Source organism: Cavia porcellus, unplaced genomic scaffold (assembly GCF_034190915.1).
Source record: "Cavia porcellus strain 051 isolate PalLab524CR breed Dunkin Hartley unplaced genomic scaffold, mCavPor4.1 scaffold_16, whole genome shotgun sequence".
NCBI classification, from domain to species: domain Eukaryota; kingdom Metazoa; phylum Chordata; class Mammalia; order Rodentia; family Caviidae; genus Cavia; species Cavia porcellus.
Window position 1 is genome coordinate 22,894,327 of NW_026947499.1, and position 16,660 is coordinate 22,910,986.

Consider the following 16,660-nt stretch of genomic DNA (forward strand, 5'->3'; position numbering starts at 1 on the left):
GATCCTTTGGTACTTCTCATGCTTGAGGACTTACACTCACTTTTAGATTTGGTTGCTTTGAGAACCTCAATGAACACACCCACTCTTAAATCAGACAAGAAGGCCAAGCCAGGTGATGCACTCAGGAAGCTGAGGCAGGATGGTTCTACAAGTTTGAGGCCAGCCTGGGCTACATAGTGAACTCAAGGATAGTCTGAACTCCAGAGGAAGACCCTGTCTCAAAAAAAACAAGGAGAGCTGGGTGGGCCAAAGGATGTGGTGATGTGCTTCAAGTCACCATAGTATTTTCATTTCATCATTGAGTATTACCTAACTCATTAATATTCTGATAAAATGGATTTTATTTATTTATTTTTCTTCTTGTACTTTTCTAGAGGGAATTTGGGGATAGTAAGCGTGTCTTTGGTGAGCGTAGAAGAAATGATTCATACACTGAAGAAGAACCAGAATGGTTCTCAGCTGGACCCACAAGTCAGTCTGAAACCATTGAACTGACTGGCTTTGATGATAAGATACTAGAAGAAGACCACAAAGGCAGAAAAAGAACAAGGCGACGGACGGCTTCTGTAAAGGAAGGTCAGCACAAATTTTGGGAGGGAAGTTCTTTGGTTTAAAATAAGGTATGATTATCACTGGTTTAATTGCACACTGAGTAATGGGCACCAGTTACTAGTAAATGGCAAGTTTGTTTGTTTATTTATTTTTTTATTTTTATTTTTTAAAAAAATTTTTTTAAGCCAGTCAAATTTAGCAGTGGAGGGGGGTGGTATACCAACTTTAGTGACACTAATATTAATAAGTTCTGATAACCCACTGCCATCGAACCAGCCGTTTTTTTTTTTTTTTTTTTTTTTTTTTGTCTTTTTCCTTTTTATCGGTACCGGGGATTGAACTCACGATTGCCTGCTTGCAAGGCAGGCGCTTATGCCGCTGAGCTAAATCTCCAGGCTCCACGTGGCAAGTTTTTAATGTTGCAATTTGATTTGGAAACTGCTTCCTATTGGGCATGGTGACACATGCCTGAAATCCTAGCACTTCAAGAGGCTGAGGCAAAGAAGATCCATGAGTTCAAGGCCAGCCTCACTACATAGCAAGAAACCCCACATACACATCAGTTGAAACTGCTCCCTAATTGAGAAGTCACAGGTACTGTACACATACTGTAGACTATACTACAGTATCTCAACTACTTCTATTTGCGTGAAACAGAAGTGTTATATTACCCTGTGAGAGCACTATGTATACAAAAGTATTCCCCAACGGTAAGAAATACAAAGATAAAAGACTAATCTCATTTGTTGAACAATTATGTACTAGACATAGTAGTGTGTTATTTCTTTTCTTAGCTTTTTTCTTTTTTCTTTTCTTTTCTTTTCTTTTTTTTTTTTTGATACTGGTGCTTGAACTTCACACTTCCCAGGCAGGTGCTTGTGCTGCTGAGAGCTAAACCTTCGGCCCCAGTGCTATCTCTGTATACTAAGTCATTATAACAACCCTATTCAGTACTTTTATGTCCATTTCATAGACAAGCAAATGGAGGCTCATTGGGCTTATGTGACTTACCTGTCATTGAGGAAATGGTGAAATTGGGAGTTAGACAGATACTTTTGGGTTTGAAAGCCCTAACTTCAATGGTGATAGACCATCAAGGTCAGTTTATTTGACTGGCCCTCTCTCTCTTGAACTTATTTTTCTCTTCAATTAAATGACCTGGCTCTGAAGTGAGCATACCTGGCTGGTGGTCTTGGGAAGAAGCAGGGCATGGTGAAGAGCCAGGTGGGCCATCCTGGATTAGAGTACTGAGGCTGCTGCTAAGGAAAAGAATCATCTTTGACAAAGTGTAGTGGATGGGCTTGGTTCTTTGTAAGATGAAAACAGTCCCTGTATCATCCTGCACATCTGTTCCACTGCTGAACTTTTCAGTGGAATCCGTAAATTTTAGACTCATCCCACTAGTTACCAAAAGTGCCTAGCTCTCCTGGCTATTGTGTAAAATAAACAGGTACCTTGTATCTTGCCTGGAAGAGTGAAAAGTGATGCACAAACTGTAACAGTTGATGTTCGTCATGGGGGAGCAGGTATTTTGAAGGCTGACAGTCCATTTTTGTGTCTATATTCCAGCTTTTTGCTTGAGCTTTCTATGTAGCACCTCGGCTGGGTTCACACTAATGTTGAGAGGACAGCAGTGAGCTGTGATACAGCGCCTGTGTGCGTGAATCAATAACACATTGAGCACTCACTTTACAGTGCCCAGTGCCAGATGAGGTACATACAGTGATCAGTAAAAAACATTGAGGGTGTATTGTTTATGACTAGGGAAAAAAATGTAGAAGGGAAAAATGGTTAAAATCTCCACTGATTAAAAAAAAAAAAACAACTCTCCAAAAAAAGTGCTTATTTTACAGTATAATAAAACTTGCTCTTTATCTTTACCTGGTCTCCTGCCTTCAAGTCAGAATAAATGACCAGCTGTCTTGTCTTTTTTTTGCGGGGGTACCAGGAATTGAACTCATGACCTCACACTTGCCAGGCAGGCACTTGTGCCACTGAGCCAAATCCCTAGGGCATGACCAGCTGTCTTACTGTCTGCTAGTGCATGTTCCTATGCTCTAGTGCCCACTCTCATGTGTCAGGCCTAGTCTGCTCTCTAAGGCATTTATTTATTTATTTTTCTTTCTTTCCTTTTCCTTTTTCTTTTCTTTTTTTTTTATTTAAAGAGAAAAAAAGGAAATAAAAAACAAAGCAGTAAAAGGGTACAAATAATACAGAATTTCAAGAAAAAAATATACAGTAAGAAATCACTAGTTAATAGGTTACATATTGTCATCTTAGAAACAGTTGTCCAAATTATAAAATTAAAGCATATAAAGTGGACATTCATACAGTGAGATTGCAGACAGTTCCGTTCAATGGTCCAACAAAAGCTCAGTAATATTGTTTTCCATCCTACACACTCAAACATACATGCAGTTATATCCCTTAGACCACATCCTTGCCTCTCTTTTTTACAAGTCGTTTTCCTTTTTCTTTTTCTTTTTCTTTTTCTTTTTCTTTTTCTTTTTGTCTTTTTGTAGGGTGTAGTCCAAGCTGGCCTCAGACTTTTGTCTTCCTGCCTCAGCCTCCCAAGACCTGGGATAACAGATGTATGCTATCATACTCAGATGGGGAGCACCTTTGCTGCTTGAAAAAGAAATATAGGTGGCTGGGGATTTAGCTCAGTGGCATAAGCGCCTGCCTTGCAATCCTGTGGTCGTGAGTTAGATCCCTGGTACTGGTAAAAATACAAAAAAAAAGAAAAAAGAAAACGAAAAAGAAATATATCTTGCCTGGCAAGGTGATACACGCCTGTAATCCCGGCCCTCCAGAGGCTGAGGCAGGAGGATCTCTATGAATTCGAAGTCAGCCTGGGCTACAAGAATGAAACCCTGTCTCAAATAAATAAATACATACATACATACATACATACATACATAAATACATAAATAAAATACATACATACATACATACATACATAAATAAATAAGAAATATTGCAGCTCAACATAAAAATGAATTGGAGAGGGGGCTGGGGATTTAGCTCAGCGGCATAAGCGCCTGCCTTGCAAGCAGGCAGTCATGAGTTCAATCCCCGGTACCGATAAAAAAGAAAAAGACCAAAAAAAAAAAAAAATTTATTGGAGAAACATTAAAGATTCTTTTATAAGTGAATGAGCAGAGTACCACCTTTTCTGGTCCCCGTCCTTCAGCTGGGAAATAGAACTTCAACAAATCCTCTGTTGCTTGTCAAGTGGGCAGGCAGAATCTGATGGATAAAATGGACTAGGGAGAATTGCTGTAATGGAAAAGGACACAAACTTAGCACTGACTAGGCCATTGAGTTGTTTACTTTTGCTAAGGCTCAATTTCTTTGTAAAGTTGGAATAATTCTTCCACTGAAGCATTCATTTTAGTCTAAATGCAAGTCCTTAATGAAAACATTCACCACTGCTGCCTGGCAATAACAGCCACTATAGACATTGCCCAGTGACTTGTTCATGGCTCACAAACTTGTACCCTTACTAGTTGCCATAGGCTCCCAAAAGGCATAGGGTTCTTAAATGGCAGACATTCCCGTGGATGAACAATGTAACCCTACACATGGTGTGGTATGGAAGAGCTAAAGTAGCAATCCTAGGATTAACTATTTGCTGGCATTGAAACACTAGGTACATAACTCCTTTCAGTTGTTGTACTTCTCTGCTTCTTGTTCTAGATTTTTTTGAGCATTACTAGGAAGAAAGCAGAAGTTAGCCTTATCTCTTGGTTTAGAATGTGGCTAGTAACAAGACTGCAGTCATTGTTGGGGACTTTCAAGAAGGGATGGGCCTTGTGTTTGACATTTAAACATTTTTTTCTTTCCTATGAGGCTTTGTGTCAACCACAACCTTGAAACTACATGCAGCTCTTTTACTAGGTGCTTTTTGGGGGTGGCTTTGGGGGTTTTGTTCTTCAAATACAGACATTCAGTACCTAGTATTTCATGAGCTCATTTGGTGTTAGGTGATGTTAAGGGTGTGTGTGTATGTGTGTTTTAACCTCTCAGGACTTTGCTTTTTACCCATGCTTTTACTAAAACTAAAGATATTGGTTGTCTTAATTATTACCTGGTAAATTTATTTATTGAGTCCTAAAAATAATACAACATTACTGAGGTTAGGTACTATGGAGTAAAACAGAACTGTTTGAACAGGATAGAGGTCTTGGTCTAACTAGAGACTTACTGTAATGCAGTGTGATAAGTAGTCTGAGATAACGCATGAGTTATAATTCATTAATTTTGGGGGGTGGGGCAAAGTAATTAAGGCAGTCTTCCTAGAGGAGGTAACATTTGAGTTTTACTTTGGAAGATAAAGTTACTGTCTGCCGGTAAGCAAATGAAAATTGCCCTTGTGTTGGTTTCATGTAATACCTTAGGTTGTTCAGCCTGGAAATTGGTAGTATAGATACATGTGTGAGGCCAGTAAGAAACTTGCAAATACTTACCTTTTCAAAGTGCCCATTGGAAGAACAACTTACTCTGTTGTAGGAAACTTCAAGTGCTTAAGAGGAGGAAACCGTAATTTTTTCCCATTGGTGGTGGTGTGAGGTGGTCTGACGGGTTATTAAAACCTTTTTTCTTCTTACTGCTCCCAGAAGAGGTACTGAATGTTTTACTGTAAGAAGTTCGGTCCCTGCCAAAGAAGTTTTAAAAGTCTTCTAAAGTTATTCTGCATGAATGAGACTGATGTGAGCAGTTCTCTTCATTACACTGTATTTTCCCGTTTTGTTCTAGGCATAGTTGAGTGCAATGGAGGCGTGGCTGAAGAGGATGAAGTGGAGGTCATCCTCGCCCAGAAGCCTACTGCTGATCAGGAAGTGCCACGGGAAGCTGTCTTGCCAGAACAGTCCCCAGGAGAATTTGACTTTAATGAGTTCTTTAACCTTGAGAAAGTTCCATGCTTGGCTTCGGTGAGTATAGGGGGACATTTACAAATGTGGATGGAGCAAACTGTAAAGTTGAATTTGTCCTGAGTATGCATAGTACTGTTTTGTTTGTTATGTACTTATGTATTTATTTATTTATTTTCTTACATATTTATTTTGAGACAGAGTTTCACTGTGTTACCCAGAGAAGGCCTCAATACTTTAGGCCTCCAAGTATTGTTTGTTAGATGCTATTGGGTTTTTGGCTTTTATTCTCAAATTTGAATCTTGTTTTGAGAGGCTTAACGGAAATAATTAAATGAGAATTCTGTACCAGTTAACACTTTTTCTAGCCTGTTAACATTGGACTAAAAATCCTTCAGATGTTTAAGAACATTGTCTCTTTTTATTTACTTATTTACTTTTTTCTTTTTTTGAGCCAGAATCTTGCAGTGTTGCCCAGGATGGCCTCATACTCTTGGACTCAAGTGATCCTCCTGCCTCAGCCTCCTGAGTAGCTGGGACCACAGGCACATGCTACTACACCCAGCTGTCTCCTTTTTTTTTTTTTTTTTTTTTTTCTTTTTTTTTAAAACTGTGCTACTCAGGATTGAACCAGGGCCTCAAACATGCTAGGCAAGTGCTCTACTGTTGAGCTATATCCCCTTTTTATTGAGACAGGGTCTTGCCACAATACCCAGGATCTCAGTAAATTGCCCACACTTGCCTCAAACTTTCAATCCTTCTGCTTACCCTCCCAAATAGCTGGGGCTACTGGCATATACCACTGCACCTGGCTTCTTTTGTTTTTAATTATTTGTTACAAAGACTTACTGTGAAATAACTTTTTAAAAATAACTCATGACTGGTGTCACAGTGACCTGCATTCCTGAGGAGAATTTGCTTGATTAGGTGGTACAAATTTTATGTTGTTACAATGTGATGGTTCTAAAAGTCTTTAGTGAAAAGGAACCAAGGATACTTATTGTTGCTGTTAAACTGTTGAGGTCTCTTTCTTGACTTCTAAATTTGAAACCAAAGCCCTCCCTAAATAATTAATGTCCTGTGTATACAGAGTGACATTTTTTTGTGTGATTGCTGAAAGGATACATAGAATTACATTAAAATATAATTTTTTAAAAGTTTACCAAAATCTGTATACTTCAGATAACCCATGTGCAATAATAAATGCATGAGCTGATCAGTCCTTAAGAATTGGTGATTCAAAAAAAAAATTGGTGATTCATGGAATTTAACTTAAATGACTACTTAAAACTATAATTGCTCCTTATTTAATTACTATTATTTGTGGACAGATAGGGCACAACAGAGCAGGTAAGATCAACCTGTCTTCTTTTTCATTTGCCTGCTCTCTTATACCTCAAAGGCAGCCACCTAGAATGAGACAGGGCTCACTGTGTAGTTAAAGCTGGCCCTCAGCTCACTATGTAGCCCAGGCTGACCTTAGCTGCAGTATTCTTCTTGCTTCAGCATCTCTCTTGCTAGGATTACAGGCATATGCCAACATGCTCAGTTTTTTTCTTTTTCTATGTGGTGTTGGAAATTGAATCCTAGGCTTTCATATTGAGCTATATCATCACTTCTCTTTTTGGGAGTGGGACAGGACTCTCTTGCTAAGTCACTAAATTGGAAAGGCAAGGCTCCAATTTGCAATCTTGCTCAGCCTCCTGAGTGCTGAGATCACAGGCATGAGCCACCATCACCTTTTGTTGTTGTTTTTTGAGATACTCTTCACTAAGTTGCCCAAGCGAAAATCACATTTTCGATCCTCCTATCTTGTCTTCCCACAGTGCTGGGATTACAGGTGTGTACCTTCCATACCTGGTTTATTCTTTATGAACTTACCTCAGTGTAGACCAGTATGGTCCAGGACCACATTTGTCTATTGCATTTGTTAGGAGCATGTGAAATGTGGCTTTAAATCAATTTTAATTGTAAACATCCTAGTCAGATATGTCACTTACAGTCTTCTTTTTTTTTTTTTTGTCTTTTTTGTTTTTATTGGTACCAGGGATTGAACTCACGACTGCCTGCTTGCAAGGCAGGCACTTATGCTGCTGAGCTAAATCCCTAGCCCCTCACAGTCTTCTAACCAGTAGTTCTTTGGTTACCCAAAATTCAAGGATCGCATTCAGATCAAGTGTATTATTATTTGATATAAAACTTAGTGGTCCTCTAAATTCTGAACATCTACAAATAATCGTTTTTTTTTTGTTTTGTTTTGTTTTGTTTTGGTACCAGGGATTGAAATCACGACCTTGCGCTTACCAGGCAGGCGCTCATACTGCTGGGCTAAATCCCTGGCTCCTACAGTATCATTTTTATGTAAACTGTTTTGTGACTTTGTCTTCTAAGAGAAAGTAAAAAAAAAAAAAAAAAAAAAAGATGGAAATCTTATTGTTGAAAGTTTTCAAAACAAAAGGTCAAATTTTAGAAACCTGTACTTGCTCCAAATGTAACATCTGCAAAACTCACCTGCATGCCTAGGCAGAGGAGGAATTCACTGTTTAATATAAACAAAAGTGCTAATGAAGCCTACACTTTTAATAATAACAGGTAACATTCATACACTGTTAATTGTTTACAGCTGTACAGTAATCACTTAATCTTCACAAATCCTTTATAAATTAGTGTAACTTTGCATTTTACAGATGAGCACAAAGGCACAAAATTTAGAAAACTTGCCCAAAGCATATAGCTATTTAGTGGTAGACTGAACTGTAATTTATGTAGTTTTTACTCTTGCTTCCCACAGCTATACTGCCTCTGAAAAATAAAAGACAAGACTAGGGACTTCGCAGCCACTTGTCCTTTGGCTTTCACTACCACACAAAATTTACCTATTGCTGAGCAACACTAGACCAGGAAGTCCATCTCCCAATTTTTTCATAGAGGTTCTGATTGTTAAGACATATATCTATAATAGATTCACTTAAACTATAACGTGTCAGTTAAAAACAGGCTCTGAATGGACTGTACAACAGATTGAACTTTTAATACACAGTGATCAAAAAATGACCAAGTTGGTGAAGTAAGTAAAACTATAAAGGATTTGAATATCAATTGACAAATGTCACAAATGTGATATATGTGTAAAGTGTTTAAAATAGTACCTGACATTTAGGAAATACCACAAAATTTAGGATACTAATTATAAATAGACCTTTATAACAAAACTGAGAATGTACTTTCTTTTGTATAACTTGACCATATATTATACTACAAAGGAAGTTTCAAGTAATGAATTAATTAGTTTCATTCAGAAAAACATTTATTGAGGAACTCTGGGTTCTCCATACTGTTCCTAGGAACCAATGTTATAGTAGTAAGCACAATGAAGACCCTGTCCTCATACAACTTACATTGTGGCAGAAAAAAACAGACAACAAGAAACAGATAGATAGAAAGGATAAGATAGGATATATCTTATGTATTATAGATAGAATCCACATACATGTGCATATATTTGTAGGCCGTGTTCCCTGGCATTGTAATACCTTTAGAAATTGAGAAGTTGAGAATGTATACAAAGTGAAGTGTGGATCACATTTGCAAGTAATTGAAACTTAAGTTTAAGATAGGATATAACTTTGTTTTGTTGTTTTGAGACAGGGTCTGGCAGTGTTGTTCAGGGTGGCTTTGAACTTGCAGTGATTCTTCTGCCTCAGCCTTCCACATGCTGGAATTACAGGCGTGTGCTACCACGCTTGGCATGGATTCAACTCATAAATTACTGTAGTGGTAACAATTAATGAATGCTTAAGTATGTTAACTAATGTGTTAGGGGGTTTAACCTTCACTACCAAAGAGAAAAGAAAATGGAAATCCTAAACCATTTAGAGTGATTAATAGAAACATGACACAGAAACACCTATAATAAAAGTATGCTCAGAAAGTTGGGCATTGTAGCACTTTAAGGGGTATGACTTGTCTAATGAACTGTGTTTGAAGGACCAGATTAATAGTCATATAGGTGACCTTAAAAATGCTATTACATGCCTAAGGATAGGTGAAACACAAGAATACAGTTCCCAGGCTCCTCAATAAGAATATAAGAGGGGATACTCTGACCTAGAAATCAGGTGTGAGTCCAGGTCTCCATTTCCTGTACAACACACAGGAAGGAGCTTCTACTGTTAGTGTCATAGCTTGCTCTGTGGTAAAAATGACTGACTAGATAAACTCTTAGTGTTCTTTTCATGTTTAAAACCTTTTATTGCTAGGCGCAGTGGCCCACACCTGTAATCCCAGCAACTTGAGAGGCAAAAACAGACAAGTATGTCCTTAAAGCCATTATTACTGTGATTTGTAAAAATTAAAGTTTTTTCCAATAGTGAAACATTTTGAATAACTAGTTTTTATTGCTGCTTTTATAATTCCTGTTTATCATTAAAATGGTTATATTTTAGATACAGTTCTCAGGTTTTCCACTGTGAAACATCATTTATAATATTTCTCTTTAATTAATACAAAATTAGTGCAGTTGAAAATCTTTTTGAGTTCAGGGGTTGAACTCATGACCTTGTGCTTGCCAGTTAGGTGCATATGATACTGAGCTAAATCCCCGGCCCCTTGAAAGTCATATTTAAGGTATGAGAGTCCGAAAGTGCAATATTATTAAAACTGTCTGAATAATTCTTCTGAAAATCAAAATAGGGTTTTGAATTTAAAAATACACTTGTTTTAGTTTGAGTATAAATTTGAAAACATTATTTCAGATGAGAATGAAAAGAAAATCTAGGCTAGCTATAGTGGCATGTGCCTATAATCGTAGCTACTTGGGACACTGAGATAGGAGGATCACAAATTTAAGGCCAATCTGGGCAGTTTAGTGAGTCCCTGTTTCAGTATAAAAAGAGCTATGCATGTAGCTGATTGATAGTACATGGTAGAACACCTCTGCAATCCCCAAGACTGCAAAAAAACTATAAAAGTCAGTCTAACTTTCTCTCCCTTGCTTAACATTGACTGGAAACTTGGTTTTAAACTTCAAATAAAGATTAATGTATACATTTAACTGGACTTTAGGATAGGGTTGAAAATTCATAATTTAAAAAAGTGCCAAAATCTAGTTTTTAAAAAAGATTGGCAGGGGCCAGACTATAGCTAACGGGCACTGCACTGGCCTGGCAAGCATGAGATCATGAGTTCAATTGCTGGTACCAAAAAATAAATTAAATAAATAAAAAAGATCAATATAACTATTATGAAATAATGAAAAAATTCTATCTGATCATAGTGCATCATTTACTTGCTGTTATTCTTAAACCAAAATGGTAGTGGTTAGATTTTTAAAAAGCAAATACCTATACATTTCCTATTAAACTCAAATAGAAATTAAAGATCTATTAAAATATCATCTCTCCCAGTCTGAAATTTTCTAAATTTTGTCTTGGAATTACGATCTTTATCAGTCTACTATTGTAACTTTTAGCTTTTGAAATTGTCAGGATTGAATTTGATGATCCTTATAATTTTGGAATTACCTCTTCAGACTTTACGTTTAGTTGAAGGCAGTGCTGGTGCTACTTAGACACTTAAGTTTTCTAGCTGGGCATAGGCACCTGTATATAATTCTACTATTCAGGAGGCTAAGCCAGGAAGATTCCTAGTTCTAGGTCAGCCTGGACTATATAACAAGACCTTGTCTCAGAAAAAAGAAAAGAAATTAAGTCCTCTGAGAAATTTTGTTAGTACATGGATTTTCTGAGGCAAAAAATGTGAAACCAAAGTACTATATGGTATAGAGGCTTGGCTGTATATATAAGGAAGTACATGATTGATTGTACAATTTTAAGATATTCAGAAATGACTCAGCCAGGGGAAGAAAAATTAAAGGTTTAAAATCCTAAATTCTGAGACTGTTTACCTTCAGGTCAGCAGCATCAAAGAAAGTTCCAAAGTAAGTGACCCTTTCTTAAAATTTGAATGTTTGTCTTTTTTTTGCCTAAAAACTTTATTAGCTCAACTCATCTTTCTCTTTAGATGATAGAAGATGTTTTGGGAGAAGGGTCAGTCTCTGCCAGTCGGTTCAGCAGGTGGTTCTCTAATCCGAGCCGATCAGGAAGCCGATCCAGTAGCCTTGGGTCAACACCACATGAAGAGTTGGAGAGACTTGCAGGTAAACCGACTAAAGATTCTGGCCTTGAATGTAGACTTAGCTTTCTCTGATGTTCTCAGTGGTGCCTGTTTTTGTTGTTTTGTTTTTTATTTTTATTTATTTTTAAAATTGGTTTTCTTTGCTATTTACTTCATATATACATTTTACTTTTTTTTTTTTTTTTTTTTTAATACTGGGATCAAACTCATGACCTTGTGTTTGCCAGGCAAGTGCTTGTGCCACTCAACTATGTCCTTGGCCCTTTTTATTTTTATTTTTAAGGTACTAGTAATTAATTCCAGAGTTCCAAGGCCTTCCACTTGACAAATACTACCACTTAGCTACATAATCAGCCTTTTTTTATTATTTTCTTTGTGGTACTGAGGTTGAATCCAGGGAATGCTGAGTTTTATCCCTAGTCTTTTTTATTTTGAGACAAGAACTCAGTAAGTTGCCCAGGCTGGTCTCAGACTTGAATCCTCCTGTCTTAACCTCCTGAGTAGCTGGAATGACAGACTTGCACCACTGCTTCTGGCTTTATCTTCATTTGCAAGGGGTTCAATAATGTCATAGTATCTCTGAATAATGAAAAGCTTTCAATTTGTCCTTATTGTTAGAGATAAATTTCTGTGCTTTATTGGAGCTAATTGTGAATGTGTTTGTTTATATTACCAGGTCTGGAGCAAGCTATCCTCTCTCCTGGACAAAACTCGGGGAATTATTTTGCTCCTATACCATTGGAAGACCATGCTGAAAATAAAGTGGATATTTTAGAAATGCTACAGAAAGCCAAAGTGGATTTAAAACCTCTTCTTTCCAGCCTTTCTGCAAATAAAGAAAAACTTAAAGAGAGCTGTAAGTGTTTTAGATATCTAAAAAAAGTTTGGATTGTCTTAAGTCTAACATACTGCTGTGTGTTGAGTCATATATATGGTGTTTTTGTTTGTTTTGGGACCAGGAATTGAACTCAGGACTTTGCACTTGTCAGGCTGGCACTATGCCACTGAGCTATATCCCTGGCCCTTATATGGTGGGTTTTTAAACAGTACTTCTTTTTTGGAAAATGTGACAGACAGTGGATCATAACCCCACCATAAGAACTTTTCCTCGGGGCTGGGGATTTAGCTCAGCAGCATAAGCACCTGCCTTGCAAGCAGGCATTCGTGAGTTTGATCACCGGTACCGATTAAAAAAAAAAAAGAACTTTTCTTCTAAGTTGTTCTTAGCCTTGGCTTGTATGTAACACCACAATGAATGTCTCAGATGTCTCTAGTATATCTTATCAGTTCTCATAACTTCTTTTAAAATTAAAATTTTATTTTAGGGCTGAGGGTTTAGCTTAGCAGCATAAGCACCTGCCCTGGTAAGTACAAGGTCATGAGTTTGATCCCTGGTACCAAAAAATAAAACAAAATTTTATTTTAAACAGAATGAAACCAAACAAAATGAAAGAGAATAAAGACAATCAAAACAAAACAGTGAAAGTGATACAAGATTTCAAAACAAGATAATAGGAAATCAGTAGTTACCATAATACCTCTTTGTTATCTTCAAAATTGCTTCCCATACCACCAGACATAATAAATCAAACAGAATAAAACCAATCAAAACAGAACATTGAAGAAAACAAAACAATAAAACAGAACCGTATTGACTTTCAAAAACAGGATAGAAGGAAATCCCCCATAGTTGTCATATTGCATATTATTATCCTCCAAATAGATGCTCAGACTACTGTATTTGAGCCTGCAAAGTCAATCAAATAATATAAGAAATAAGTTGTTTTGTACCTCAGTTGCTATCAACTCAGCCTGTGATCCTCTGAATCAGTAGGTTATTTACCAGGCTGGAGGACCGGGGGAGCTGTTCTTATTTCCTAATCCGTGTGCCAGCTGGCTCACAAAATGGCAAAGTGCCTTCTTATTTCTCTCCTTGGTCCTGCATAGCAGCTGCTAACTTACGGGAAGGGTGAATTCACTTCTCACAATTTTGCCTCAATCTGCCATGTCCTTGTTTAGGCTGTGAGTCCTCAACATAGCAACTTACTACTCTAATAACCAGAGTGCATTTAGCCGTCCTGATACTCACATCTTGAGTTTTCTGTGCCTAGTAACCAATCTCCAGAAGACCCATTATAAGATCCTTTCCACACACAGCAGGATCTTTGTAAGTCTGAAAGGCCAGCACTTCGTGGTCCTGGTTTCTAGTATCTAAACCTTTTAGTTATGCTATTACTTACTAAGTACAAAATTACAGATTTATTACCACTAAGTAACAATGATTTTCAGTATTTTCAGTTTGCCTGTTTTCAGTGTCGGCCTTACTTCAGCTGTGAAACAAATTATCTTCATTTTAACCAACATGATATCCAAAGAGAATTCCAATATCTCTGCTTGACTTAACCAAGACTTTCTCACCTTTCAGCACATTCAGGGGTTGTGCTTTCAGTGGAAGAGGTAGAAGCTGGGCTCAAGGGCTTGAAGGTGGACCAACAAGTGAAGAATTCAACACCCTTCATGGCAGAACACTTAGAGGAGACCCTGAGTACTGTAAGCAGCAATCGACAACTCAAGAAAGATGGTGATATGACTGCATTTAATAAACTAGTGAGCACCATGAAGGCAAGTGGAACTTTGCCTTCTCAGCCCAAAGTCAGCGTAAGTATTCGACACAAACCTCACCCAACCTTTTCTCACTTTCCCTCTTTTTGTTTGCAAAAATTAGATTTTTAAAAAGGTAGTCTAAGTTGGGCATCATTAGTAGTTGTTCGGGCCTTGATGCTTTTATGTTCTTTATCAATATGCTGTTTGTTAAAAGCTAAAAAAGACCAACCTGTGAGTGTTCAGAGGGGGTGTGTGTGTGTGTGGTGACAGTAGAAAGATTCAACTTAATGCAATACCTACATTACTTTATTAAATTACTGCTAAAACAGTATAAGACTGTGCTTTTAGATGAGCTCCAGAGAAAGTTTTATTGTTATTCGGCTACTTAAGTTCATGTAATGTACCATTCTTCTGCAGCAAAATCTTTTCACTCTGATTAGGCAGTTGGCAGTAATGCAAATTAGATTAAAGTATTTAGGACAGATACGTTGAGACATTTGCATTCTGTTAATTTACTAATGGAAAAACGTGTAACTTTTTTTTCAACTTCTGAGCATTAGGTTAGGTTATAAGATGACTGCATTTCAGTAAATCCACATGAATAACATACACTGGTCTTTGTCATATCAGTATTTAGTAGTTCTTGGTGCTAGTCTCTTTGTTAAATGTTGCTGTCCCTTAATGATACAAAGTGATGGGAGAGCAAGGTAGTTTTGAATAATGAAAACAAACATAACTATTCTAGCTGCTAAGCTTTAGTGCATTTATCAGGTTACATCTTGCCTCTTTTCTCCTGGTTTGTTGTCTGAGTTGTAAGTAGCCAAAGTCTGAAGAAGAATATCTGATTTACTACACCTGTGCCTGGAGAAGGCAGCTGAGTTTATTTGACCAACAGCTAGTGAGACTTTTGAAAGTGTCAGACAGAGGTGTTATTCCTTGCTATGGTGTGTAGGATGATCTTAGGCCTCTAAAAGATGGCACCTCAGAAAGATAGACTTCATTTCTTTGTATCATATCATTGATAAGTTACAGGAAAATGTTCTTATAAACATTAGAATTATTTGTATACAAGTAATTATTAAACACAAAAGCTTTCAAATGAAGGCCAGATTGAAATGTTGTGACTGTAGTATCACCCTTTTTTGTCATCTTTGTGTTTTGGTGACTAGGTGCTGACAGGTGTCAGTCAAATCTTGGAGTCATCTTTTTTCTTGTAATGTGAATGACTAAGGAAATGGAGACAGAGCTATTCAGCAGTTTTAGTCCTGTGTTTCTAGGATTTTAATACAACTGAGCCTGCATTGTGAGGATACTTAATTTGGTACTGAGGTTTCTGTTCTTTGAAGGATATCCGGTTTGAACTGAGGGACTGTGCTTCAAACATCTGCTGAGAAAATAGATGAGTAGTGGGGGCTGGGGATTTAGCTCAGTGGCATAAGCACCTGCCTTGCAAGCAGGCAGTCGTGAGTTCGATCCCTGGTACCGATAAAAAAAAAAAAAAACTTAAAAAAAAAAAAAAAAAAAAAACGAAAATAGATGAGTATCAAGTAGCTCAGCAAAGACTAATACAAAATCAACTTAATGTAAAAAAGAAAATAAGGAAAGTAATGCAGTAAGCATATCAGGTGTAATCTATATTGCTAGATTTGCATGAAGGTCCTGTTTTTTTTGTTGTTGTTTTTATCTTTTTTGAGATGGGGTCTCGCTATGCAGTTCAGGCTGGCCTTGAGCTCACTGGTCTCGAACTCACAACGATCCTTCCACCTCAGCCTCCTGAGTGCTGGGATTACAGACATGAGCCACCATGCCAGGCTAGGTCCTGTATTTTTGAAATCAATGTCTTTACTACCTCTGAATTATATAGCTCTCATTTGACACTTCTGTTTAAGTTGAATCATATTATTCATCCTAAAATAAAACATGTTGATTTAGTCTAAACCCTATTTTAAGTGGAATATTAGATTCTGTTCTCTAAATGTAGTAAGGCTTGTAGTATAAACTTGCCCATTTAGTTCAGCCTTTGAAAAAAATGTTTTTTCTGGTACAACTATACCAGAAACTTCCTTTCCAGTAGATAGAGCTGGAAGGGCCCACAACAGCATCTTTGGGTGTAAAACAGCTCAAAGATACTCAAATGTTTTATTGTTGGCTTTAGAACGGTACTAAATACAAATGAGTTTAATAAGCAATCTCAAGAGTTATTTGGTTCCACTAAATGGGGATTTACTAAAGTAGAGATGTGAATGCAAGTTGAATATGCAAAATATAACCCATGGTGTATTAAAGTGGAGGATTTGAACTTTGTCCTGTATGAGACCCATTTTGATAGCTATTTAAAAATTAATAAAGTTTATATTTTCTGAAACATGAAACTGAAATGTAACAATTCTGGCCAAATTTGCATATTGTCATATTTTTAATATCTCTGGTTGGTAAATCTTTTTTTTTTTTTTTTTGTAAATCTTTTAAAAGATATAGTGGGTAACAAGGATTGC

The 16,660-nt window shown here is 37.1% G+C and overlaps 1 protein-coding gene across 5 annotated transcripts in view; it reads left to right on the top strand.

Annotated features, from left to right (window-relative positions):
* The window catches only part of Eif4enif1 (eukaryotic translation initiation factor 4E nuclear import factor 1), a 51,729-nt gene that overhangs the window by 23,217 nt on the left and 11,852 nt on the right, over positions 1 to 16,660 (top strand). For all 5 annotated transcript variants that reach the window (XM_013141802.3, XM_005007251.4, XM_003478294.5 and 2 more), the window contains exons 6-10: positions 375 to 576; positions 5,311 to 5,486; positions 11,448 to 11,583; positions 12,238 to 12,417; positions 13,987 to 14,219. In XM_013141802.3, coding sequence (XP_012997256.1) covers positions 375 to 576; positions 5,311 to 5,486; positions 11,448 to 11,583; positions 12,238 to 12,417; positions 13,987 to 14,219 — 927 coding nt within the window. The remainder of the gene's footprint in view (positions 1 to 374; positions 577 to 5,310; positions 5,487 to 11,447; positions 11,584 to 12,237; positions 12,418 to 13,986; positions 14,220 to 16,660) is intronic.